At 39.1% G+C, this 27,806-nt stretch overlaps 2 protein-coding genes across 9 annotated transcripts in view; one reads left to right on the top strand and one right to left on the bottom strand.

Annotated features, from left to right (window-relative positions):
- Positions 1-14,266, bottom strand: part of COMT (catechol-O-methyltransferase) — a 34,863-nt gene extending 20,597 nt beyond the window's left edge. The window contains exon 1 of one of the 6 annotated variants that reach the window (XM_082774090.1): positions 14,142-14,266. The gene's annotated coding sequence lies outside the window, so the exon portion shown is untranslated. Of the gene's footprint in view, positions 1-5,849; positions 6,129-7,234; positions 7,476-13,669; positions 14,071-14,141 lie in introns of those variants that run through there. The other 5 variants (XM_082774088.1, XM_082774091.1, XM_082774087.1 and 2 more) reach the window with 5 other exon arrangements.
- TXNRD2 (thioredoxin reductase 2) overlaps positions 13,293-27,806 on the top strand; it is a 33,819-nt gene continuing 19,305 nt past the window's right edge. Inside the window, exons 1-11 of one of the 3 annotated variants that reach the window (XM_082774084.1) lie at positions 13,293-13,555; positions 14,660-14,725; positions 15,435-15,491; positions 16,091-16,235; positions 16,549-16,623; positions 17,443-17,521; positions 18,561-18,623; positions 19,750-19,820; positions 23,605-23,624; positions 24,008-24,099; positions 26,628-26,802. In XM_082774084.1, coding sequence (XP_082630210.1) covers positions 13,480-13,555; positions 14,660-14,725; positions 15,435-15,491; positions 16,091-16,235; positions 16,549-16,623; positions 17,443-17,521; positions 18,561-18,623; positions 19,750-19,820; positions 23,605-23,624; positions 24,008-24,099; positions 26,628-26,802 — 919 coding nt within the window. In that variant the 5' untranslated portion in view covers positions 13,293-13,479. Of the gene's footprint in view, positions 13,556-14,237; positions 14,291-14,335; positions 14,415-14,659; positions 14,726-15,434; positions 15,492-16,090; positions 16,236-16,548; positions 16,624-17,442; positions 17,522-18,560; positions 18,624-19,749; positions 19,821-23,604; positions 23,625-24,007; positions 24,100-26,627; positions 26,803-27,806 lie in introns of those variants that run through there. The other 2 variants (XM_082774085.1, XM_082774086.1) reach the window with 2 other exon arrangements.

Genomic DNA, 27,806 nt, shown 5'->3' with positions numbered 1-27,806 from the left:
ATGTAAAAATAAATTTAGTGATGGCAGTAAACTGTACAAGTAGCCTGCCAAAGGCAAGATGCATCAGTGATGGTCATGCACCAGGAAGAGGGGGAAAAAATGTACCAAAATAGGTAATTGCTTTCATATGCCTAGCTGAAAAATATTTGATATGAAAATTAAGTGCATAATTCAACCAATTTCAAGCTACCACTACATAAGAGACAGTCTTATGACAGCTGTAGAAAATGCAACTGTAATTTTAACTTTAATGTGGATTCATGGGATTCATTAAATATGCAATAAAACTGAACTTGTGCACCGTCAAGCTTCCCATTACCACTTATTACAAGACAGTCGCTCTTATTAATCAGTGAGGTTCCAAATGCACAGGTTAGCACTGCAACCTCTTCTGTGCATTACAAATGTCCTGATAATATGACCCTTCCCTTTGAAAAATGTGAAAGTGAGGAAGGAAATAAACGGAAAAGTGAATGGATAACGTTACAGAAAGGGATGAGTAATACTTTTAACTAAATCTGTTTTTAGTAAGACAGAGTTTAAAAGAAAACATATAAAAAATTCATGCCTAAACCTGTCAAACTACTGGCAAGTCTTTCTAAGGCACTGGATTATTTTCTTCTGCAACTAATCTTACTCTTTCTGTTGGGCTTCATGAGGCCAAATTATAACTCAAAGTAGTTCAGTAGTTTTTCCCCAATGCAAACTGTAATCAAAGTATCAGCATTTAAATGGGAATTCCTCTGTTTCAGATTACAGGGATTTGGAAACAAAAAAAAAAAATAAATACAATAAAAATAAAAGAAAGAAGCAAACAAAAATTGTGGGAATCTGTTTCCCTGCCTTACCTGTCTTGACAATAGTATACTTAAGTCATTCCAAAGGGTATAAAAGAATTCTCAGGAGACTCGCTCAGACTTAAGGATCTATTATTGTGGCAATATTTAAGTTACAGGATTCCTACCCCCACCACTATTATAGGATCGCCAATTTTTCTAAAAATATAAAAATACCTGTGTGATGGAGCACAAAACAATACATCATATTCTACACATGTACATTTTTGCACAGGTGACTCCTGCCATTTCACCACAGATTACAAGGGCCTTTCAGTGATACTATTCATCAGTCCTTCTGGTAAGTTTTTCCAAGCACTGTTAAAAACTGTTTGGTCTTATTATTCCTTGAAGTGAAAAAAATAAGGGTTAGAACACTTGGTAACATCAATTTTTCAGGTAAGTCTAGGTAACATGGTGAATTCAAACTGAGGTTTTTTCTTAGTGTTCAATAAAAACTGCATTAAGTCTTCTTAAGAGTGCTAGAGCAAGGTGTATGGGGATTTGATCTAAATTACTGATTGCTGCTGTTTCTCTCTCACATTCTGAAACAACCTCCCTCTGCTAAATATATATATATATATATTTACTGAGAAGAATAAACATATTGAAAATAAGCACATTTATATACTTGAGTTTTAATAAGGACATGTGCCTTAATGAGCATTACACTTAGTGGATTAAGAAAGTATCGAATTTGATTATTTAACTAGTCTGCAGCTCATTTCATTATATTATGAATAATTAACAAGAACTCATTTCCTACAGAGATGAGATGCAGAAATAAGAGCTGGCAGGTATTAAAAATACTTGGGAAGTTGAAAACTATTGGATAGAATATTTTTCTAATCAAGGTGAATTATATCCTACAAGCATATTTATAGGATAAACTGATACTGCTTTGCTTTGTACTGAAAATGAAGTCCTGAACGTAATCACAAAAGTCTCTTCTACAAAGAGCATGTCCAGCACGTACATTAAACTACCATTCTCCAGGACTGCTGTGAGAGTAAATGTTGTGATCCTGAGTCAGGGGTTTTAGCTTTGAATCTCATTTTGGCAATAGTTTCCTGATCTGATCTTGTGTGAATTGTCTTACCTACACCTTTGCTGCCATGAGTAAGTTAACGTTACTACGACTTCTGTAACTTTCAAGGTGCTGTGAAGCCAAATTCATCTTTGTCAGAAAAGTCTGTGCTATGGATATATGGATAACACCCAAGGAAGAACAAAGTGATTTTATCTCTGTTAAGTAGACAGATTCATTCTGGGATACCAAAGTAGCAAACACCTACGTGACATTGCTGTTCTTGAGTTTATGAAAAACAGGGGAAATGTAGAAACAAAGAGGGCTTCAAACACCTTGCTTAAGTGATTTCAGCCCACTGACAAATCAGGCGTCTGCGGAAAGATGATGTTACATACAACATTGCTATAATTTTGCATACATTTGATCTAACTGCCAAGTACGAGTTGGTTGTTCAAGAGTTTATTACCAGTCTCCAAGCATCCAGACAGTACTTTTGCATTCTCATACCAAAGGGTTCAGACTCTAATTTAGGTTTTATTAGCTCACGTAACATGGTGAATGGGGAGTGCTTGGTAAAGTTATACCCTTCAACCTCTTTTCACAGAAGAATCTCTCCATCAGTCCAGTGACGTTGATGGTAATAGAAATGGACGACAGTAGTAGAGTGCCTGGGGGCACTGGGGCCCGAACTTGCTGAGACACTGCTGCTAAGTCTGCAGAGAAAATGTAATAACAGTTTCCCAGAGCTTTTCTACTAAGGCCATACAAATTAACAGATTAACCCCTCCACACACACCTTTGTCAAAGAGGTAGAAGTACTCCCTATTTTTAGAAAAGGGTTGAAAACATTTTTCAGGAGGTTTGAATTCAAATCTTTTAAACACTTTTGCTGAAATTATGCCTTTAAATAGCTAATGCACTAAAGTACATGGAGGATTTGCATATTAGTGAAGATATATTAGCTGTTTAAGAAGCATTGAAAAAACAGTGCAGAAGAGTTGGCACATTTCAAGAAAATCTGTTTAAGAAAAAATCTGATACCCCACGGTAGGTCAGAGAGATCTGTGCTGGGCCACAACAGGGACAGGAATTTCTGACTCTGTCCTGTGCTCTCTTGACTGAAGCAATTTATGTTTTGTGACATTTTGCTTTTCTTGATCTTTTCCCAGAGCACGAAGGCAAAGTATTTTCATCAGAAAGCCTAAACTAACTTCTGCAAAACATGTTGTACCCTGTTGCTGTAGGCAACGCAATTCAACAGCTTCATATTTTAGGACTTTTAAAGGTCAAAAAAAATATTCTTTTTACCTCTTATTCTTTCAGTGTTATGTATTTTCAATTGAGTGCAACACTGTGAAGAATAATCAGCATATTGCCAAATGTGAATAGCTTGTATTTCAATGGAAACTTAGTCTGGGCATTCAACATTCAGATTTTCCACTGACATCATGAAAACAAGCTGAACAGACTTTATATAATTTTTCACTAAGTATTTCTTGCATGAAATCTAAATTTCTCTCTCCCTAGGCTTTTTCAAGCTACTCCAATTTAGCTTCACTACTGTGACTACAAAAATTCAGACTTCTATAAATGCAAAGTTCTGATTATTTTTTTTCCCTGGTCCTCTGGTGTTCTGTGTTTTTTTTTTGTTTGTTTCTTTGTTTTTTGGTTGTTGTTGTTTTTTCCTTTCAATCTCAGGAGAGATTGAAAGGAAACAAATAGAAGTTTCTTGTTACTGAATGAAAGGAAAAGAACAGAAAAGTGTCTATTGCCTACCAGAGACCCCATCAGCTAAGCTTCATGAGAGTGTTTAACTCCATTCTCCCTGGAAAGATTTCAATTAGGATAATTAGTATGCACTTAAAACTTCCTTTACAGTAGCTATTGTCTGAATGGTAGTCAGTACTATCACCCAAAGGACAAGGTTTATGTAATGGTTATTGGCCCCATAAAACAGAGTGGGGTTCAGAACAAACTGGCCTCACTCATCTCCACCCAGCAGGAGCCCCACAAGGAGCTGTAGAATTCTGATTCAGACTGGCCTAATGAACACAGTGCGCAATTAATGCCAAAGTCTGGGGCGAGGGAATTCTTCTAGGCTAAGAAAAGCACTTTACTTTTCAGGAATGAGCTCCATTCAAGTACCCCTAGGAAGCGTTTGTTTCTGACAGTCCCTATTCCCGCTCCCGAGCGCTAGCTGTGTTTGTACTATTTCTCCCCGCGTTTGAAGCTGGTTGGGTTGTACAAATCCCACCTGGGAGGCAGTGGACTCCTGAAAGAACAAAGTGCTCTGCTCTGTCAGCACAGTGTGAGCTGGCCTGGAGAAAGTTTTTCAAGCTGAGGTTTTCACATTGCCCAGGGGGTGAAACGAGCTCCTTTTGAATGATTCTGACCCCCCACCCTCAAATGGAGAAAGGGCTGAAAGAGGAAAGACCAAAATGGCTAGTTGACTTCAGCATAACCACCTGTGACAGCCCTATTTTGTGTTCTCTCCTTGTATCACACGGACCAAGGGCTGAATCCTCAGTGTCCCAAATCCCTACTGCACGGTCCTGTCCTGCTTCCAAGGCTACCAGCTAATCCAGTGTAAATCTGTCTCTCTACTAGCACAGCTTTCTGCTCTGCACAAGCTGCTCTTCGGGCCAGGGAGAATGAATGACAGAAACCTGGTACCGAGGACACCCACTGAGGGATCTGAGAGAATAGGAAGGAAATCGCTGCTGAAATGAAGGTTTATATCCATCAAAGTGAACAACTCTAACAGGCCAGGCACGATGGGATCCACCACAGCACAGCAGGTAACCAAAGCACTGCGTTCCCATGGCAGCCTCACAGAGGAGGACATGGGACCTTGGTCTCCAATCCTGAGTAAATAGCCCCAGAAAAAAAAGTAGCTGGAATGAGCACAGAGTTTCTCATACTTCAGCTAGAAATTGCCTTCTGAGAAATCCCTCCTGAGAGAGTTTTAGTGAAACTGGTATGGATGGCCTCACACAATAAGATTTGGTTTCAATGACCACTGCCAGAATCATGTTTTTTCAGAAAATTCCTTGTCAGTTCCAATTCCAGTGATCCTGAAGGAATGCTGAAAGTGTGGGACTGGCAGATAAACATGATACCAGCTCCAGGCTGCTAAGAAGTACTGTTAAACTTGAATGACAAGTAAATTGTTTGCTGTGTTAATGTGGTTAAGCTCTTTTTCCACTTATGCAAACTAAAGCTGTAAATCAGGTAATTTTTCTTTCTCATTTAAATACTGCAGTGCTGTGCAAATACGTGAGGTTTGGAATCCGAGGGCTTTGTTAGGGGAGTCCATGCCTCCAAGCAGAAAAAAGTAAGCTTAAGTGCAGAGATGAAGCACAGGTTGTTTATAAAGATCACCAATCTGACCTGCTGTTGACAATACAAGTAAATATGAGTTTGTTTTTTTAAAGAACAGAAGATAAGGGATGTCCATAAAGGACATCAGAAAGATACTCTATAAGCAGCAACAGGGCTAGCATACTAGCTTTTGTCATTATACTTCTTCACAGACATTTTGCTGTTGCAGAACTCCCTATTGAAAATTTAAATCCCCATAAAATACAGCTGCAGCAACACATTTATAAAAGCAGCTATTCATAGTCAAATATGAATAAACTGAAGCTTGACTTGCATTCAGCTTTTTCTTGAGTACAAATGAGTACCAAATTCTAGCATACTTATAGCCATAAATTACTTTTCTAATTTAGTTGGGGTTATCTCATCTCACTTCTTTCAGCTGTCAAGGTTTACAATGCAGTAGAAATGCCTTCCACACAAATATGTCCTATTCTTTCTCTGTGAAAGCTGTAACTGCCCACAGACTGGCTTCCTGACAATGAGTACCAGTCAAAATGTGGAAAACATTGCTTCTTTCGTATTCGGCATGGTTTAAAATTGCGGCATTATCTAACACAGCAAATCATGTCAAGTCTGAGAAACAGAAAAATATAAATATGTACCTTTCTCGGTACAGCAGAAGCTGTTCCCTCCAATCTTTTCCTGTGCTGCTGTGATGTGGGCTTTGTAGAATAAGAGTCCAAGAGCCTGCAGTATTCAGTCACATTCAATCACATCAGAGGAATAGCTTATCGGTTCTGTTACACGGACTCTAAAAGGAGCGGTGTCCTTTTCCCCAACTCCTCCTTTCACAGATTTCTGCCCTCCTTAAAGGTGCTCAGTGCTCTAATAACCTTAAAGAAAGCTATTTGTCTGTCCCCTAATGACAGTGTTCTTGTTACTTAGTTACAGCACAGTGAATGCTGACAAAGTCAGGTATGAGCCAAATCTGTGCTCAGTGTAAATGCACTGTGTTCAATCAAGCAACTCCAGGAATGAATTTGGCCCAAGGGATTTAGTTTTTTTTTCAGCTCAGACGTGGCACGTACGGCCAGGGCAGAAGTTGTAGAAACAAGACCTAAGCATGTGGGTTAAATTTAGAGTGCTGCTGGAGGGAGGTGAGTGGAGATATGCATAGCAAATTGCTTAACAACAGCTACATTATAAATAGCATATTTGAATTTCTATAGCTTCTTCTTGAAAAAAAAAAATCCAACTAACAGCTGTATGATAAAAGAAGAGGCTTATTCCAATAAATTTTGGTTTTGGCTTTACTGTCTATCTTGTCACCTTCAAGGTGGAAACAACGTAATCAAGCTGCAAATAGATTACACCATAAAAGAGAAAAAAAGAAAAAAAAAGAAAAAAGAAACCAAACACAACATTATAATAGTTCTCTGCTGTATTTGCACTAAGCTCAGACCTAGTCGGTGAGTTTTTGAAGCTCTAGCCTAGAAAATATTTAAAGGATTCAAAGAAAGGATTTCTATAAAACACAGCAGCAACTGGAAATGAAGAACTAAGACCAGGTTTTGTCATATGAGGGAGGAGGTCCTTGAAAGTATTAGGGGGGCTGCCTCAGAGCATGACAAGAAAAGAATAAAAATATGAAGTGGATGAAGTGAACAAAGAATTGTATGAAAAGGAGGTAATTGAGGATGAAAGTGTTTCTAGTAACTCTAAACAAAACACGATTAGGACCCTGCAATATAGCACAGTGCCCAATGTCAATACAGAATAACTTTGAAGTATCCTTCCCACATATAACAGAGCTTTAGCTCAACAAATATTTTCTTATAATCTAAACATCAAGCAGAACAAAGAATGAAGAAAGCAATAGCATTCTCTAGCTCCACCAACAGTAATTTCCTGCCTGGCCAAAAGCTAGTTCAAAAAACATGACAGGTTGCCCCTGCACAATCCCTGATGCCACCCACAGTTAATCTTAACTGAGAATTTCTTTAACTGTGGGGCTGTGGTGACAAGAACTTAAAACAGTAAAACTTACTCTATGCACTGACCTAGTCCAGTAATCAGGAAGTTATTATTTGGAGATGTCCTTGCAGTTAAACAGCGATGGTTGGGAACTGGTGGGTGGTATCAGCCCATGCTCTGCTTAGCAGAATAAACCAGTGCCAAGACTTACCAGACCGAGCAGCGTCCCATGACAACACTTTAAAAGTTCTAGTTTTGAGCTGAATCATATTCTTCAGGCTAGGAGCATGGGAGGAGCAAACTTGCTTCTGCCTGCCCACAACTGTTTACTTGCATGATAAACGCTACGCCTGCAAAAGTAACCCTTTATCTTGTCTAGATACTCCATTACGTAAGAAAAAATTGTGAATGGCAATAACTGCAAAACCAGGTAAAGCTATAGGTTCAGTTAAACCACCCAAACCGTGTGATAATGTCAGTTAAGTTGCTTCCAAGTAGCAGCAAATTGGAAGTAGAAATCTTGTAATAGGTTATTACAGGATAATTTTTTATGTAAGAGAAATTTCTTTGAGAGGCTGATTAAACATTGGTTTATGCCTTTCTGTAATTTACCTTTTTGCCACAGACAACTGTAGGGACAAGATCTTAAAAGGTGGATTTGGTATTGTAGAGCAGTAGGATATTTCATTCAAAGGGCATCTCTATGCAAAAATGTAGACCCAGATGTCTGAGCTTTTTGTCTGAGCTGCATTAATGGCAGCAGGTAGGAATAACTGGCTGGTTCAGACTGACTTGCTCAGACAGTGACAGCACTGAGCTCGGAGCTGTCTGCACAAACTTGACCGGACTTGCTCCAGAACACTGCTCCCAGTCTCAAACGGAGGCTACACAGCTGCGATCACAAGATGCGGTGTGGCAGCATTATCCCCACTCTGCACAGCACAGAGCTAAAGCTTTCCCAGTAAATCCATGCCTGGCATAACAACAAATGGCATTCCCTGCTTCTAACAACCCTGGCCAAAGACTTTTTAAAAGCCTAAACAAAAGAAGACAGGGGAGCTAGCACATCATAAACCCCACAGATCATGTGAAACACTGAGCGGAAGAAAATTCTTTTGAGCTTGCATTTTCAGAATAGCAGGAGGGATTTGCTTTTATGTGCATTTGCTGTTTTCCACAGGCAAATTAGTTTCTCTTGCTGAGAAACATGCAAAAGAGGAATTTTGAGAAAGGAAGCACTACTCGTATGAATCAGGAAACTGCCTGGAGATATCTAAAATAAGAAACAGATAATAGAGAAGAACAAGGGCCAGCAAAGTTACAGTCTAGAATTTAACAGAAACTACACGCAGTTAGGCTACTTTGCATTTACTGTGTATCTTAAAGGGTTACCACGTGGACTGGAAACACTTCGTGCTCTCAATGACTTTGAAACTCCTCATGAAAACTTTGGAGTTCTGTTAAGTCTATCATATATCTGTATTTTCTCCACACATTTCTTAATATACCTTAAAGCATTTGAATGAAATCAAGAATTTGTGTTACTTAAAGCTTTATTTCTTCTTGCTGTTTTTTGTCACTCGTAATCAGTTGTTTAGGACAAACTATGAGCATAAGATTCTGTAGGGTTAGAGAAGGAATGAAAAAAAACGGCAGAGATGAATTTCTGAAAAACGAGTCTTACTCTCAGACAAATTTCTGAAAATAATAATAATAAAAAAGAAAACAAAGGGGTAAAAGAGCAACAAAGCTGAAATGTTTAACTATTTTTCTGGTTTATATATCTATGCACAAATATTTCCAGCAGAGGTAATACTGTTAGCTGAAGGATAGATTCTTTGTGACAAGATGTCTTTTTGGGGTGCTTAGCATACATGTATATTAAAACAGCTATTTTACTTTTAGAATAGCATTTTAAGATGTAATTTAAATTACGACCTTATTTAGAGTAATTCTGTGATGTGGATGTTTTCTTAGCTTTCTTCTTAATGTAGTTGTAATGTAGACATATTTTCAGGCCTTACATTGAAAAAAAAATATTAACTAATGGACGTGATATTAGTCCCATGTTAACACAATTTTGTAACCTTTGTAGACTTCACATGGAAATCTGATCTCCACTTTGATATCTCATAAACCAAAATTAGTCATTTTCTTCCTTTACAAATTTAACTTGTAACTATTTAAAGACTGATTTGTCAAAACTCTTAGAAGCAGAATCTCAGTGAAAGATATCTAAAATACAGAAGGCTTTTCTATTTTCAGGTACACCAGAGTTTGGTTGTAAGCAAACAGTCACAGACTCATTCATGCCAGTGTAAAGCAACATCCAACTAAAAGTAATATTGGAAAACACTTGCTACAGAAGCCAGGTAAGAAGCCTTGTAACAGAGGTAAAAATACATCTATTGTTTACCCAGGATCTGTCTTCAAGCAAGTGTCCTCACTTGTCAGCATAAACCCCCATGCAAGAATACTATCCATGATTTGTGAAAAGGTTCTAACTTGCTTTGGAAAAAGTCTAGGAACAGTTAACCACCCCTCCTCTCCTCTGCTACCATAGATTATGCCTTTTTTGTAGCTCTGGCAGGCAATTCTCTCAATTGCCAGGGCCTATGTCATGATATTGATTTCTGTCTTAACCACGTGCCATGCCTTTCTTCCATGGTGCTTTTCTTTCCCTCCCCTTTCTTCATTAATGATAGGGACACCATGTCACACACTAGCAGAGGAACAACTAGAAAAAAAAATAGGGTAAAAGTAATCACAAGAGAGATGGAATGAAACGAGAAAGTCCTACCTCACTGTAGAGACCTCTTAGTTCAGTGATCCAGTATAGTTCATTGACACTACCATAAATGATTAATTAGGTCACACCACAAAATGCAGCCTCTGATTTAACTCATTTCTCACCCCACCCACTAAGAAAGAAACAATGTGATGACTTTCAAAGATGGTATCTTCCTGACACCTCTCACTTTTCCCCACCCTGCCAGGTCCCTAATCCAGGAACATTAAACATAAAGCAATCTATGCCAAGAAAAACAACAGACAAAAAGCGCTTGAAAAGTAAGAATTTCTAAAGTATTAAACAGAAAGGTGTTTTATTCTGGTTGTTTTCACTTACTCTTCATGACGAAGAACTTAAATAAACCATTGATGAATGTAACAAAAGTTACTTCTAATGAAGAAAAATTAAGAAGAAAATTTCAAGTTTTCCTTACAATAAATTCAAAAGCAGAAAGTCTGCCTGTTAACAGAACCAATTAATGGCCTCCAAAACTCATATTATTGTTGGCTGGATTTATAGACATTTATGAAACATATCACTTTGGCATTTCCTTTGCCCTCTTAATACTGCACTGTTTACAGAACACCAAATAAATATCCCCCAGGAAATAAACAAAACCACATCCAGCTCAGGATAGTCTATGATTCTAATGTATGAAATTAATTTATGACTTTAAATATTGCTAGCTACAACTGATACAAATCCACAGAACTAAGATGTTCAGTCTGACAGCTATCTTCTAAGAGGTTTTTTTAAAACCCAAGTATCTAAAAAATACTGTTTCATTGCAGAAACACAATACTTTGTGTAAATGTTTCCTTATACAAAAATGTATTTGTCACTAAAGGACTTCATGCTTGCTTTCTTTATACATATATTAATACACATAAAATATGTATAACACTAGTTATTCTGATCAGCTTAATGATAACCACAAAATAATGGATAGGATAGGACAGGATAGGATAGAACACTGTAAGAGATGAGCCAAATATACATTTGAAACCATACCCGAGGACCAGAACCTGTTTCTGGTCCCTGAGACAGGCTTTTGAAGTGTAGTGCAGACACACTGACTGCACAGACACAGTGCTGACTGCAGCAGGTATCTGTGGCTGCTCTACTACCTGATACTGTGATCATGGGCAAAACCTACTCACCGCTGCTGATATTTGCCCTTTTTGATCTCAGTGATCATACTTGTGAGAATGTTCAAGAACAAGCAGAGTGGCATTACACAAACTTTGTTCTTTCTTTTGAAGACAGCAGTGCTGATGAGTAAACCTTTGCCTGTGGAACTCCACGGTGCTTTACCATGAGCTGTGAGATCCAGCCGGAGGGCTTCACCCCAGCTTCGCGCAGCCTGCCAGCAGCAGCTATGGATAGCTTCCTAGATGGCTTAAGGTGCCAAGTGGCAGCAACTGACTCACATTCAAAATAGAAAAGAGCGGGCGTGCTTGGGAAAAGATAAACATCTAAAAAAGCTAGAAACTCACCACCGCTGTGTAGGCTGCAGTTCATACAGATTCTGAGCTTTAAAATAATAAAAAGCAGCCAGGAATGAAAGGAATGCTAGTATATGATGTGGCTGTTACACAGGGCATTTGGCCAAGTCCTCTCCTTAAACAGTTTAGAAGCACTACTCCGAATTTATTGGCAATTCTTTCCTAAATTGCCACTGATATTGCTGTTTAAGGTAGTGTTTTATATCAACAGCTTTGCCACATCTAAGGCCTTTTCTTAATAACAAGATAGCATAATGCTGCTGGAACATTTCTTCACATAAATTTGCTGTGTCTTTGAGATTATTTAATTCTACCCTTGATTCTACTACCGCTGAACTAAATGCTCTGTGAAGAGCATATGCCCAACACTGCCTGATTCAATTCAGCATAGTGGCTAAACTGAACAGCTAAAACAACTTTGCATGCACATACCTGAAGAGCATAAGTGATTAGCATCTGAATATGCTCGAGGTTTTTTTTCATGTATAGGTCTCAGTGTGTTCTACTCATGTCTTTCTACTGCTGTTGCAGTGGGTAAGGAGTATCTTTAGTGATTTATTGATTGTACTGCTGTAGAATACAAGGTTTTCAGCCTTTTATTTCCAGCAGTGATACTGGACAACTCATCGACTGTTAGTAACTCCCGTTTCATGTATTTGCAAACATTAACTGAGAGGAAAAAAATATAATTATCTGACCTATACTAGGAGGTGATACTAGTTATTCAAAAAGTTTCTTTTGAGCATTTACTGCCACTTCCCCTGGACTACTGATTGGATGGATGTTTCTGGTACAAAATGGTTAGATGCTGCCCCCTTGTGAGACAAGCCCTTACTCCAAAGCCAGCTGAACAGGACTGCCTAGAACTGTTTTCTGTCACCAGCTCCTTCTCCCTAAGAAGAAGGAGCTGATTCTTTGTCCTAAATTGATTTGACCGTGGTGATATTTATTATATGCGATTCACTTTGTACAGCAGCAGGTAGGGTTACTACTATGCTGCAGTAAAGACCAACAGCCAACACTTCTGACAGAGAACAACGTTGTTCCCTGTGGTATGGTTTTGCTCAACACCTACTATGAAACCTTTTACCTTGGGCTGTCAAAATACATTACAAGCATTAATAACTCCAATCTGAAGCAGGTCAGCAGTTTCACCCCTGTTTAACCAACAGAAGATGTGGGGCACCAAAAGGGTCATCCAAAGCCTGCAAAGTCTTGGTGGTGCTCCGACAGGCTGTGCTGTGTGGACATTTGCCCTGTCGCTGTTAAACCTTGCACTAAAGCTGTTGGTGCTGGTCTCCCTCACTGACACGTGGTGTGGGCCCAGCCCCACCATTTTGGCTGAGGTCAGCCAGGAGTCCCTTGCTCCTGCTCACAACGCTGGAAGCACTTCAGTCACAAGAACCTGAGCCAACACGACAACTTGACTGTAATGCCTCGTGGGAAGGAAGGACTTTATTCACACTGCTTTCTCAGGGGGTTTTGTCTGTGTACAGCACCTGAGGCACCTGTGGAAGGGGTTCTGACATCACGCACCCCTCATGTCTGCTACAAAGGGATGTGCAGATTCAGAGGAGAAAACAGGACTTTGGGTATCAGTAACGATTCTGGGCAGCTGTGTTCCTCTTCCTTCCTTAAAAACCTTCCCTGACCCCCCTCTGCAGCTTTATGTTAACGGCAAGCCAGGCAAGAAAAGCACTGTGTGTTTTTTTTCCCCCCTTTCCAAAAAAGTTCGATTTTAACTCTAACTGGAGCCGGTGACCACCTGCTAAAAAAAAAAAAAAAAAAAAAAAAAAACACACACAAAAAAAAACTGCAGCTCTCGCAGCGGCTGAAGAAGCCGGAGCTCGGGGGCGAACAGAGCGGGCGCCCCACGGGTAGGGGAGCAGCGGGCTCCCCTCACGGCTGCTCGCCAGGGCACCGCCATCAGCGCCTTCCGCTCAGGCGCTGCTCGGCCGCCTCCGCGGGGTCCTGGCGCGGCGCGGCGGGGCGGCCCGTTGCCGCCTAGCGTTGCCGTACAGCATGGCGGCGCTGTGGTGGAGGCGGCGGCGTCTCCCTGGAGCGGCGGGGCTGTGCCGTACGGCGCGAGCCCTCTCAGGTACGGGGCGGCCGCGCCTCTGCCTCGGTTCTCGCGGCGGGCAGCGGGCGGCCCGCTCCGCTCCGCTCCCCCCGCTGCCCGCTGTGAGGCACGAGAGGCCCGCGAGCGCCTTACCTGAGGGGCTGCTGCCGACAGCCGGGGCCGCCGCCGCCCTCCTGAGGCGCCGCTCTGCGCCCTCAGCGGCCCGGCCGGGGCGGCTGGCGGGCTGCTGCCATCCTCAGGGGCTGCCGGAGCCGCCCCCCGGTGCTCCTGGCTGCCGTCCTGCTGAGGGAGGTCCTTCTGGGAGCCCTGCGGGCGCAGGTGGCTGTGAAGCAGGCGAGGCCGCCTGCCCCCTGCGCTGCGGTTTGTTGGGGAGGTCCCGAGGCGGCACAAGAGAGCGCCAGGGCTTTGCTTTGGGCTGACCCCGCCGTGACGGGGGGCTGCCAGCCCTCCCCGGGGGGCTGCACCGCCGAGAGCGGTCCCCACCCTGCGCTCAGCACACAGCGGCTTAGGGGCTTCGAGGCTGCTGTGGGCTTGGCTGCCCTCCCCGAGCCGCTGGCAGCTCTTTGGAAGCCCTCCTGCCCTCGCTCAGAAAGTTCTCTCTCACCTTGGCATTTCTTCCACCGCCTCCAAGCCGCTCCGTTAGAATGGGCTGAGCTGTGGGGAGCCCGAGGTGGCAGAAGGGGCCAGCTGCCCTCAGCCTCACCACGCCTCTGCAAGTCCTGAGTTGCAGCTGAAGCTTTCGAGAGCGATAAGGTCACTGCTGAGAAGTGTAGGGGTAGAAACTGCTGCGGTAATACAGGAAGGGAAGGCCCGTACCAGGCTCCAGCTGCAGCTGTCAAAGTACGCAGGAATTGCTTCGCAGGACATTGTGTAAAATGTAATTATTTTCCACTGTTGGATTGCTTTATTTCCTGCGTTTCATTTACAAAACCAGCCTCATCAGTTTTCATCATTTTTGGAAAGTGCTTTGGGACGCTGAGGAAACAGTGCTCTAGTAAAGGAAACACAAATCAACAATAATCAGTTGTGTAAAAAAAAAAAGCATACCGTTTTCTATTTGCCTTTTAACATACCTTGCCTTTCTTGTCTGTTACTTTTCCTACATTTCTCACATCTTCACAGGAAAGCCTGAGTATGATCTTCTGGTAATCGGTGGAGGATCTGGAGGCCTGGCTTGTGCAAAAGAAGGTCGGCATACATAAATAAGTAAAAGTTTTCTTTTAGCTTAAGTGTTTTTTAGGGAAGCTAAGAGAAGCAATACTGAAAATGTTAAAGATGTCTAAGAAACAGTATCCTGTGCATAAGCCCTGCGCTTTAATCATTAACTCAGCTCCATTTAGTTAATCTGCAAATTATTCACACCCTCAGGTGTGGTAATCTTACATGGCTTTCCAGTTACTCTTTTTTAAAAGTATTTCTTCTGTTATCACAGGAAAATCTAATAAACATTTATTTCACTGTTACTGTGTGCCTCCGAGTGCCTCCATATATTTTCTTTGTTACTTATTATACTTTTTCTTATATATGAATTAAAACAACAGTACTTTCAGGCTGTTTGGAATTGTTTAACTTCTGTAGAGAACTTTTTCCTCTTTGTAATGCGTTACCCTTATGTAACATGTTCAGTAACACACAAGGTTCTTAAACATCTCATTTGGCATCACATTGTATTGTTAGGGTTGGCAGAAGCTGGAAGCTCTAGTAAGGGTTATTAAGTGCCTTCTGGAGAATCTGCTGACTACGTGGGTAGCCTGGGCTCTTAGTCTGGTATCTTGAATTGGTATAAACCACCAACTGTCATCACCTGTATTCTTAATCTGTGCTTGTGCTACTGAATGTATTTCAATTTGTGCATTTCTTCGTCCTCTAAGTGCCTTTTCTTGTTTTTTGCTTAAAGCTGCTCAGTTTGGAAGGAAAGTGGCCGTTTTGGATTATGTGGAACCTTCTCCACAAGGTATGGAAAAGAAATACTAGGATATTTGGATACTTGTGTAAAGCCGTGGTCTGGCTGAGCAGGTTGATGCAGGCAGCAACGTGGCCAAAGCCACGCTGCATGCTTTGCTTGCAGTAAAGTCCTTATGCTGAGCTTGCTCGTTCCTTCCCAGCTCTACCTCCTTTTCCTGCATGCTGAGGTTGTTAGCAGTGTTTGATTTGTGATAGACTTTGGACTTAAATGTGTGAGAATATTGTCTGTCAAAATGTCATTACAATTTCTGAAGCGTACGAATTGCGTTGTGTTAAGGCTCGTCATGCACAATGTGTAAAGTAAGATCTGCAAATGCAAATAATAAATGTGAAAGTGTAGTAATTGGATCTTCTGAAACCTGCAAAAAATCTTGAGATGCTTTGAATTTTAGAAGAAAAATACTTAGAGTTGGTCCGTATCAAAACGTTAATGTAAACATAGTCAAAGTGATCTGTAGGAGTAAATTGTGTGTTGTTTCAGAACATCTAATACTATTTGCATGAATAATCTAATTCTCTAAATAACCTAGTTGCATTAAGTAAAACTAACATGGTATGTTTACTTTTTTTTTGTTACTTTTTTTTAAGGAACCAAATGGGGACTTGGTGGAACTTGCGTGAATGTTGGTTGCATTCCTAAAAAGCTCATGCATCAAGCAGCCCTTTTAGGCAGTGCCCTTAAAGATGCTCAGCACTATGGCTGGAATATAGCCCACCCTGTTCATCATAACTGGTAAAGAATATTGTCCCTATCTGCTCCTATGTTCTGCAAACGCGTATGAAAATCTTTTCTTGTTGATATTTATTTACAGACAGAGAACTGAATTTTGGATGATGCTTTTTAGTCTACTCCTTGTTTTAAACACAAAACTGTAATTAATAGCTCATCAGGGCAGATATTATGTCAGTTTGCACTTGTTAACTTACTTTCATAACAAAAAAGTATTACAGAACATCATAATTTGTAGCAATTGCCTGTAAATTGAGTTGCATTATCTGAATTTGTAACATGATGATTTTATGTTCGATTTCTTGGTTTGTGATAGGTCAGAGATGGCTCAAGCTGTTCAGAATTACGTGAAGTCCTTGAACTGGGGACACAGAGTGCAGCTACAAGACAAGTAAATAAGACTTGATGTTCATCTGTCCTCCCATAATCAAGTAGCTCTTGTAGAATTGTTGAATTGCCTTTGGAATTTCTCATTATAATTAGTATTTTTAGTTTGTAAGCCCTTTCTTCTTAGGACTGTAGGTGCCCTTACCAATGTAAGTCATGTTTCCCTTTCCCTTCTTCTTTTCTGGAAAATATTGGTTGAAAATGGCCCCAGGAGAAAACTTTCTAACAGTATAGTGATCTGGGTATGTTCTCTCTAATCTGGAAAGGTTTTCCGTTAATATTAAGTAGTCTGGGTTTATCAAGCTAATTTTGGGCTTGCCCACCAAAGCTTACGTGCCCTACTTACAAGCCTACAGATAACACTACACGAGAGCAGCTGATTTTTTTTTGCTTTCAGTGCAGGAACGTTTCCAAGTTTTTCAGCATGCAGTTCCTTTTATAGAGAGATCATATTACTTTAACAGGTACAAGTCTTATGACTCATGCTGAGTCACTCTTGTGTGCTCTAAGCATTGTAGTAGTAATGTTATAAATAGTAATGCTACGGATAGTGGATCATGTATCGATTGAAGAGGTTAATAACCTGATCCCAAAGCATGCTATATACTTTGCTGTACAGGGAGATGAACTGTGACACAAAAATTAAGTCTGTGATAGAGCTGCACACAGTCCTGTGATATGAGATGCTTCCTTCCTTTTCTATGCCTGTTTGCCTTTTTTTTTTTTTTTTTTTAACGGATCAAATAGGGGAAGAAGAGCTGTTTTTATTTCATTCCTATTCTTCTTCATTAAACGTACATTTATGTTGTTTTCTTTCAAACAGGAAGGTGAAATATTTCAATGTCAAAGGGAGTTTTTCAGATCCACATACAATCCGTGGTTTAACAAAAGGAGGTAAAGAGGTGAGCTGCTTTACAGTGCACCTCAGTTCTGCAGTACTGTTCGCTTCAACCATCTCAGGTCTTCTTGTGTTGGTTTTCAGATCGGCTGGGATCTAGACAATACTTTTCCAAACTGCTTTAGGTATTCGGTATTGTTCCAGTGAGGGAGATTTGTTTTCCCTCTAGAGAAGATGTTTATGAACTTGACCGTTGCCTACTGTGCCCTTAGCCCCTAACCTGCAGGTTAAGTGCTGTTGCTTTTCCTTTGAAGACAAGCACTGAGACACGGGGTTATTCATTGTATTCAGATTCAAGTTGCTTTGATGGATACTGACAGAGATGTAAAGAAAACCAAAATCTCTTTAATGCTTTGGGCATTAAATCAGTCTGAGATGATTTCTTCCTTCAGATGAATTGTAAAGGCGCTTAGCTTTCTAATACAAAGTGGTGTATGGGAAGCAATTATGCTGAATGTACCGAATTTAACTAAAAGGTCTGTCTAGGTCAAGTAATAAAATGGTGACTATTTCTGCATATTTAACAAAAGACTGAAAAAGCATTTTTAATGCCTTTTTGAGGGTAATTATATAATGTTACTGGTTAATATCAGCCTGAGAGAGCAAATGTTTTTTGAGGTAAATGCCTAGCATTGTCTAAAAACAGATCCTTTTTGAGGTACCTTAACTCTAGGCCTTAGAGACAGAATTCGCTTGGTTTGATTTCTGTGTTTTGTCCTAAGATAAGCTGACTTTAATAAACTGCTGTTTGTGTACAGCTGTTGTTTCCAAGCAGTCCTCAGAATCTCATCCAGTATAGGAACAATTGTAAGCTTAATATTAAAATGAAAAATGATAGAGAATGTGTAGGAGAAATCTTCTGCCTGTATTCATTTGTTTTTATCTCCAACCTTTTTTTAAAGTATTGCTTATTATTATGTCAGATAAACAGCAGATGGTAGTGCCAGCTTTCTCACATATTACTCATTTGCACATAGCTAAGATATAAAGACAGATAAAAGGATATCAAATGCTTTATTTTTGTTTTGTGTTTTTGTTTGTAGACTATTCTTACTGCAGAAAAAATTGTCATTGCTACTGGAGGAAGACCAAAATATCCTACACACGTAAGTTACACTTCCCATCTGACAACTTCAATGACTTTACTGTCTTTGTACCAGATAATAATTAATGTTTAGAGACTTAAGGATGTCAACAAACTAACACAAGGAATTTCCGTACCTGAGCGTGAAAAAATATTTTTTGCATTAAAATTTTCAGAAAAACACTTCCCTAGAAAACTATTTGCATTAATTTAGTATGTTGATGTTCTTAGAATCATGGAATCCTCACATACGTTGGAAGAAATCTTCAAGATCATCAAACTGAACCATCAACTTAAGCTACTGAGTTTCATCACTAAATCATGTCCCTTAATGCCATGTCCACACACGTCATATCCCGCCAGGGATGAGGACTCTACCATTTCTCTGGGCAACTTATTTCAATGCTTGATCACCCTCTACATGAATTCTTAATATCCAGTCTGAACCTACTCTGGCACAAACTGAGACTGTCTTCTTGTGTCCTGTCACCTGAGAAAAGAGGCTGGTGACAGTCTCCTTGCTGTAACCTTTTTTCGAGTAGCCATCAGCCTCCTCTCCTCTGGATTAAATAACATCAACCACTCCTCCTAACTTGTTTTCTACTCCTTTCACCAGCTTCATTGCTCTTCTCTGCACACATTTGAGCAGCTCAATATCGTTCTTGGTAGTGAGGGGCCCATTTCACTACCAAGGTAAAAGGCAGTGATACCTTTTATCAGCTTGGAACCTTTTCTCTTTCAGTTTGTCTGTTGTCTCTTATCCTGCTGTGCACCACTGTGAAAAGCCTGGCTGTCTTTTTTTGATAGCTTCCTCATCGCTTTGGAAAGCTGTTATTAGCCACCTTTACTCCTGGCTGAACAACGCCAGTTCCCCTCAGCCTTTACTCATTGGTAGTGTGCTCCACGAACTGGCCATTTTCATGGCCCTCTGCTGAACTTGCTTCAGTCAGTCAGGTTCTGTGTTGTATTAGGAGGCCCAAAACTTGACTGTGTTCTCGATGAGGTTTAACTAGTGCTAAGTAAAAGAGAGTACTTACTCCCCTTGATATACTGGCTACACATCTGCTAATACAATCCAAGGGGCTATTAGCTTTTTTTGCTGCCAGCACTGGCATTTTAGAGTCAAGATCTTACCTGTGTGTTCACAGGTTGCAGGTGCGCTGGAGCATGGAATCACAAGTGATGACCTGTTCTGGTTAAAAGAATCTCCTGGAAAAACGTAAGCTACTCTACAATGGCTTTAATATATGCCGTCATTCATACTTTTTCATTACAGCAAGGTGAAAAATGTACAAAATTGCCTTTTATATTACCAGTTTTTCTCTCTTTGTGTTTTCCCTCCTGAGAATCTGTTTTGCCATGCAGCAACATCATGCTGTTAATCTTCATAAGTAACTAATACGTTTTTTCCCCCATAATATTCCTATCTAAAATCAAGTTATATTTAAATTTTTACCATAGGTTAAGGTGACTTATTTGCTGTAGCAAACTTCCTCTTGGAAGTCACAAGAGGGCAGCATAAACTTAAATGAAGGCTCTACTGTCCCTATACTCTCCCTATTCTTTGCTGTGAGTATATGTGAAATTGCTTCTCAGGTAGAAACTTAGACATAATTTTGTGTTCTTTTCAGTGGTGACTATTGATAACAAATCTGATGAGACAAGAAAGGACAAAAGTACCCTTATTATGGCTTGGAAGCTATTGATTAACTAAAATACTGAAAATTTGTTTTTAGTGGAAATATTAAATTACCACAGTCTGTGTTTCAGAGTGCATAGTACAGTAAGATTTGGAGTCAGCGCTGCACTACAAAGCAATTTCTTTATGCAAATAACTGTGATAGGAAATGTGTATTTGCTGGCATGAAAGTCAGCTAAGGGTATTTTTACTTGTCTTGTAGTTGCAGTCTGTCCCTAGATCAAGGATTTCACACAGAAACACAGTAATTTAGGTTGGAAAAGACCTCTAAGATCAGCAAGACCAGCCATTAACCTAGCACTGCCAAGTCTACCACTAAACCATGTCCCTAAACACATCTATATGTTTTTTAAATACATATTTGTGAATGGAGAAATTGTGTTTGTTGCAAGTATCTTTTATATATATATAAAATACTGGTGCTTTCAAAGAAAATAGAGCTGCCATTCATGGCCATGATTTGCTAATATAAAATTGCAACGTGTGTTAAGCTAAGCATCAAATAGATAAAATAGGGGTTCGTTGGTACAGTTTAAAAAGGCAACTAAATTTCCATTTGTTTGCAGTATATCAGTCACCTCTTGAATTTTGAGAGCATGATTTATGTGAGGAAATTATTAAAAAAAAAAAAAAAAAAAAAAAAAAGAAAAAAAGATATATCCCTATAAGACATTTCTGTGAAAATGTGGCTTTTGTCCAGTCCCTGCTAATGCAAGTTGTAACAGTGTAATGTGGGAGTCTAGTGTTTATATGTTGCATTCCTAAGATTTAGTCAAAATAAGCCCGCAGGGGGTACAGTAGCATTTCTGTGCTTTATCAGGCTGTGTCCTAGCAAATGAAGGAGGGAGTTGTTAAAGGTTTGTTTCTGATGGATTTGTTGCTATTATAAATACTCCCAAGGTTCAGTTTAACACCTTTTGTTTTTTAGTCTGAGCTGTGTTCTACTTCTTTCTTTCCCATTCCTCTCCAAATGTGCATATGTCAGCTGCAAATTATATGGCTGGGGGTTGTAGAACTGTCAGTCCTGCAGTTATTCATACAAAGCGCGTGTGTATGTGTTGTTTTTTTTTTTTTCTTAAAAGGCAAACCGTTAACCGAGCAACCGTTAACCAACTTAAAAGTCCCTTAAATACACAAACACTGATGAAATTCTTGCTACTGAGATGAAGGATTTTGGCAGAGTGAATTAGAAAATTTGCCTTGAAATGTGCTCAGAATGAGTGAGAGATTGAGCAGGTGCGGTGGATGTTAGGTTCTGCTTTCAAAACTTTTCTGTTAGGCTCTGACGATGCCCAGGAACACTTTAGTTTTTAGAAGGCACTGTGAATAATGTGCTGCTGATGTTATGAGTGGGTGCCAGCTGGCAGCTATTTCTTATCTAATGAAAAAGAAGAGCAAATGAATGCATAAATTTTGTATGTTCTTATTCTGTTCCCTGTAACTCCCCTCAGATATTTCTTTATGGGCAGTATATGGCTTTTTGCAGCACTTCCCTGGAGCTGGAGGCTAAAAGAGGGGATGTTCATCCATTCACAGATCAATCAGATGTCCTAATGCTGTAAACATTATTTCCCACTGTGCTGAGTTGTTTGCCAAACATAAAACCCAGACCAGGAGACTGGTAGATATTTATCTCTTGGTATGGCTTATGCTTATAATGCTTGTGCTTCATTGCTTATGCTCCTGACTTTAAGTAACCTACTTAAACTCTGTGATTATATGACTTTGTGATTTGAGTTTTTAAAGTAATTTCTAAATTTAAGTAATTTTCTAAAATCTATAGCTTTCCAAATGCAATTAGCAGCCTACTTTTTCCATACCCCGAACCCCGATTTTTTTTAACTTTTGAATATAGAGGAGAGAGCCCTGCCTTAAGAACAAAAGAAATCCCCAAAAAGTGGAAGCATGTTTCCATAGCTGAAGATCACAGTCAGAAAGAGCCTAGCATTCTATACAAGCCTCATAGTAACTAGAAATGTTGGTCCTTATTGATGTTTCTCCTAATTTAAAAATACAAGGAAAAACTTTCCTGTGGGTGGAAATACTACTTGGAATGCATCTCCAAGCTGTGAGATTTTAACAAGCCCGAATAATACATGGGTAGCAAAGAAATGTGGGTGCAGCTTGTCCAGCAGCTGTGTCACTGACCGGCCAGTTGGACCCACTTTTACCCCTGGAACAGGGACTGAGTGCTTTTAGGTACCCGGCACACGCAGGGAATTGAGGATATGGTCAGAAGAGAGAGGAATGCTGCAGCGTATAGGCATCTGGGGACAGGCATAGAAACTGCTGTGCTGGAGAGCTGATAAACCTCATAACTTAGAGGTGTTGATGGACAGACAGCTTTAGTGGTATTCATGGTTGAAAGAGCATAAAATAGAGGGAGAGATGGGAACCGGCGTTTTATTCAAGATCTCAAATGGATGTATGTGGTAAACAGTAGTCTAGTTAAGTCTATTAAACAGATCATCTATAGCTGTGTACACAAACTTTTAAAGTTAGGAAGGGCAAATATTTGGCATTTGGATAACATGATGAAAAAGCAGATGGTTATAAATCAAATTGAAATTTAGCGATGACTAAAATCTGTAAGTTCTATTGAGAACTATAATCTACTTGGTAAGAAGATGGTGAATTTAATACGTACTTAACTTCTGAATGTCTTAAGTTTTATTAAAAATATTTTGCAAGTTATTTAGTAGCTAAGATACATCTAGAAATTTTGAGATATATTTTTAATTCTGGTAAGGCTGCTGCATGTCTGTATGTTTATACATGTATGTTGTACACTGTGTCAAAGGCAATGGTGTCAGGAGGCCCTGTAAAAATGAGGCATCAGAAGCAACAGGCAGTGTGCGGAGGGTGAGGGGGGAGGAACAGTGTCAACTTCCACACCAGATGCTTCCAACTGAGGTATATATCACAGGGCACAGTTGAAGTATTTGTGATGCCTCTTAACTTTGCTAGTTGTCCTGAGTTTTTCCGTGGCTTTCTTCACCTTGTCTTTCAGATTACATGTTTAAATGTCTCTTTACAATATAAAAACAATTCCTTTTGTCTTATAAACCTTTGTTTGTTTGTTTGTTTTTGATTCTGTTAATAAAATAAGTTCAAATGTTAAAAGGTTCTCTTTGTTGGAGTTGACAAGCCACGTTCTTTCCTCCTACCTAACAGTATCAGATCCACTGCTCAAACCTGTGATCTTATAACTATACATATTTAAAAAGTAATTTGTTGGGTTATGCAGAAGTATGCGCAAGCTCATTCCATTGCTTTATTCTTTCTTTTTTTTTTTATGCAACAGGTTGGTTGTTGGAGCCAGCTGTATCCTTTGAAAAATCTGTGATTTATGATTATAAGTAGCATAGTTGCCTTTCCTGTGAAAGCTTAATTTTCTGAATTTCTTTGCTCATGCCCTATAATTAATAATAAATATAATTTGTAATATAACAGGAAGAGTTTTATATGCAGTATCATTGTAGGACACTAAGGTTAGTTGAGGATGAATTCTCAAGATCTTGAAAATATTCTTACCTATTAGGAAAGAATTCTAAGGCTTTGGGTTTTTATTCTGTACAACAAAAGTAAGCTAGAGATGTGTAAGGAAAACGTGGTATCTCTAGATAGAAACACCATGTGTATATTACTCTCCATGTTGCATTTATGTGAAATTATTGTTTATATTTCTTTAATTGATACTTCACCAGATATTTCACTTGAATGTGCTGGTTTTCTAACTGGCATTGGACTAGACACTACGGTCATGATGAGAAGTATCCCACTTCGTGGGTTTGATCAGGTCAGTGTGGAACATCTTGCATTTCCTCCTATATCACATATAAGGTATGTTTGGTCAGTTTTGTCTCCTAAAGAAAAAGTGGCGTTGGCTTCTCCAGACATTTCCTGGCATACAGTTTCTGAAGAGTAACTAAATAAATATTAGCTCATGTTTTCCTATTATATCTCTTGATCCTGTATTTGGAAAATTAAACTTTTTTTTTTTCCTTCACTTAATTGAAAACAGGATTGAAAAGATCAGGAAGCAGGGGAGAGATTTGGATTATGCCACTGCTAAAAGTATTAGCCGATTTCTTTAAAATAATCTAGAGTTGCTAAGAGATGGAGATAATGACTTTTAAAATAAATTACTGGATGTAACATGAAGTAGTTCAATGTGGAGTTCATTATGACAAATAAATAAATCACTAAGCTGAAAGTTTTTAATGATATAAGAACTGGAAATCTTGACTTTACTGCTTTCATAACAGTGGCAGTTATAACTAGGTTTTTAAAAAAAAAGGTATGTAGAGAGAGTGTGAGTGATTTTGGTGGAGCTATCAAGCTGGAGAAAATTATAAGCAAAAGAGAAATGTTAAGAGAAAGAATTGTGTTTCAAGATCAAGAACAATTTTGAGGAGTTTTCTTCAAGTGTGAGTGATCATGATTGTGCTGTCAAAACAAAAAACAGTTTTGGCTAGAATTCCGTTCCTGTATAAAGACAATAAAAGGGAATAGAGTTAACAATGAGAAAAAGCAACAAAAACGAAGAATGTTGTTAAACATTTGTGTTAAATACAGAGTTGCTTAAAGAAGCAATAGCAGGTAGTATAGCATGTTTAGGTTAAAGACAAGTTATTGGATTTAGTAAAGGCATTATTTGGATGTGATTTTTGTAGGCTTTGTTCTACCAGTTAGATAGCCTTATTGGTTGGCTTGATGGTCCCTAAGTCTGTAGGGAGAGTGTTTTAAAAGTGATTGTAGATCTTTGTCCCTGAGAGACTTGATGCTAACATTACTTTGAAGGAAAAGTTTCTGTAGCGTTCTTAGGAGAGTTACAGGTTTTCACTCACTGCTGCGCTGAACTTTTTGTTTTTAATTTTCTAATTTTTTTTTTTTTATAACTTTGGAAAATTTCAGCTTTAAGAATGAAGACTCTGTCTTGTTAATCTCTTGAAAATAGTGTTTCCAGAGTGGAAATGAATGCACATTAATTGTCCCTGGTAGCATGGATCAGGAGTGTGTTTTTTAATGCTAAATTGCAGTACTGCAAAACATTTAAAGACCAAAGTTGATCAAAGAGTGATAGAGCCTATGGGCTTGTTTTCAAGAACTGCTTTGCATACGTGGAGTGTAGGAAAATATTTTAATGTGTAACAGTACCGTTTTTGAGGAGGGAACTTCACTGTCAGAAGTAGCAGTGATAAGTAACGAACGCAGGTAGTGACAGCTCCTGGTTGCATGCCAGCTATTCCCACTTTGAAGTCTCTTCCTTAAAGCTAGTGGTAGGTGTACCAGTTTTGCAAAACACCATTTAAGGATGTGTCTTGGGAATTGCGTTCATCGTTGAAGAAATCTACACCTGGAACAGCATGAGATTTGAGCAAGCAGGGAATAGTGCTAAGAGTGTGTGGGTGGCACTTCATAAAACAGTAGGGCTTTCTCTGAGAACATGATCTTCTGTAATATATAAATAATACAATGGAAATTTCAAGGTTAAGAAGAAATAGAAAAAATAATTTTATTCAGTATGTAGTCACACTGAGATGGAAACTGATTAGTGAGTTGTCATGTTTCTGGAGAGATGTAACCATGTTGTTGTTTTTGTATTAGTTAAAAACAACTTCAGAAATAAAGTTGTATAAGTTAAGACCTTACACGTAGCTCTTCTGCATGAGTGGTTTTGTAATAATATCCTTTAAGTAATAAATATATCCTTTGACAAAGTGTGACCTGAATTACTGCAGTCACGAGCAATGACATCTTTGGATAAACCTGTCAATTCAACACATTACTAATCAACTGTAGTGTGGCATTATTTCAAACAAGCTCTTAGGACAAAAGCATTATTTCCTTTTGGTAGTAGAACTTTTCAGGAAGCCTTAGTGATTCATAGTTACTGCAGAGAAATGACAGGTGTCACGGCAAAGGGAAATATTTTTCTTCATTAACTTTATCAAAGCATTTAATTCTTTTCAAGCTGCCAGAAAATGGTAATTATGGTAATGTTAAACTAAATGTGCTCTAGATTCTATTTTTATATATGAATCAAATGACTTACAAGCAACCTTTTTTTAAAATGCTATTTCAGTTTCTTGAAAAAAGAAACTGAAAAAATTTGAATATTCAGATGCAGATACCTCTTGGAATAGAGTTGCAGGCCATAGTAGCTTAATGAATTATCATGTGTTGACAATGCACAGTAGCTAAGTGACAAGGAATGTTTGAAAGGCATTATATTTTTACTGGATTTCATAAAGACAGCTGAATGAGAGTTTTGCATTAAAAATGCCATACCTAAGTATAAACATTTTTCCCCCTACTCAACAGCAAATGGCATCTTTAGTAACAGAGTACATGGAATCTTATGGCACAAAATTTTTAAAGAAATGTATCCCAACGAAAGTTGAAAAATTGGAAAGCAACAGATTACAAGTCACTTGGAAAAATACTGACTCAGGCACAGAAGAAGCGGATTCCTTTGACACAGTGATGTGGGCAGTAGGTAAACTTGATCATCTTATTGTTTATTTGTAACGCTTTCTGTTCTGAAAACAAAGCTCCTTCGTGTTCTGTGGGGCCAACCATTTTCGTAAGTTTAGCAATCTAAACATGGATATAATTACAATCCACATTTAGAAACTGCAAAATGAATGGTTTGGGGGTTTGAGGAGGTTGGTTTGTTGTCTTTTTTTAGTGGACTTTTTGTGTGTGTGTTAAAGTTGGCACTCTATCCTTAAGGATTAAACACATTAACAGTTAAAGCTGGTTAATTGATGTGCAGTCGGTATGATTCATTGTTTTTCTCTGTATCAACACACCCACACCAGGTGTCTCAGATAATAGACTGGGAAACTGGGTAGTGTTGAGGATTTCCTGTCTGCAGATGTGCCAGTTACAATACTGATTGAAGAAAGTCAGCTTGTAGAGTTAAAAAGCACCCGCTGTTAACTACTTGTAGCCTGAGTTATACTAGATATTTCCTTAATTTTTGTGAATGCATCTTGGAATTTATAATTACTAGGATTTTCAAACCAATCAAAACATTTGAGGCAACAAAATTATTTGGATATATTTTTAATGTAACTTAAAAGTTTAAATCCAAAGCTTTTGTGGGTTACTGTTACAGGGCTGTGTTACCTTGCTGAGTGAGTGTACTCAGTTATGCACCGGGTCATTGAAACAGTTCTTTCTTGGCCTTTATTTGGTTCTGTCTGTCATGTAATGTCCTTCTGTCTTTTACTAGTGCTCTGTCTTCTACTTCTGTGAGAATTCACCTGAATTAAGCTTCTGTGTATTTTTTTCTATATGGAACCAATAAACTTTTAATATTATATAGTATTGCCCCTGCTCTTAAGGACACACAAAAAAAACTTTATATGATAGATGCCTGATGTACCTGAGCTACAAAGCAAGGGTAAGCTTGTGCACGCACAGATGGAATGTAGGGTCTTTGCCCAAAGAAAAGGGTACAGACTGATACCTTTATAAATAGATACAACTGCTGAT

Source organism: Aythya marila (genome assembly GCF_965140915.1).
Source record: "Aythya marila genome assembly, chromosome: 17".
Classification (NCBI taxonomy): Eukaryota; Metazoa; Chordata; class Aves; order Anseriformes; family Anatidae; genus Aythya; species Aythya marila.
The sequence above is the reverse complement of the archived record's forward strand: the minus strand, read 5'-3'. Positions and strand labels throughout refer to the sequence as shown.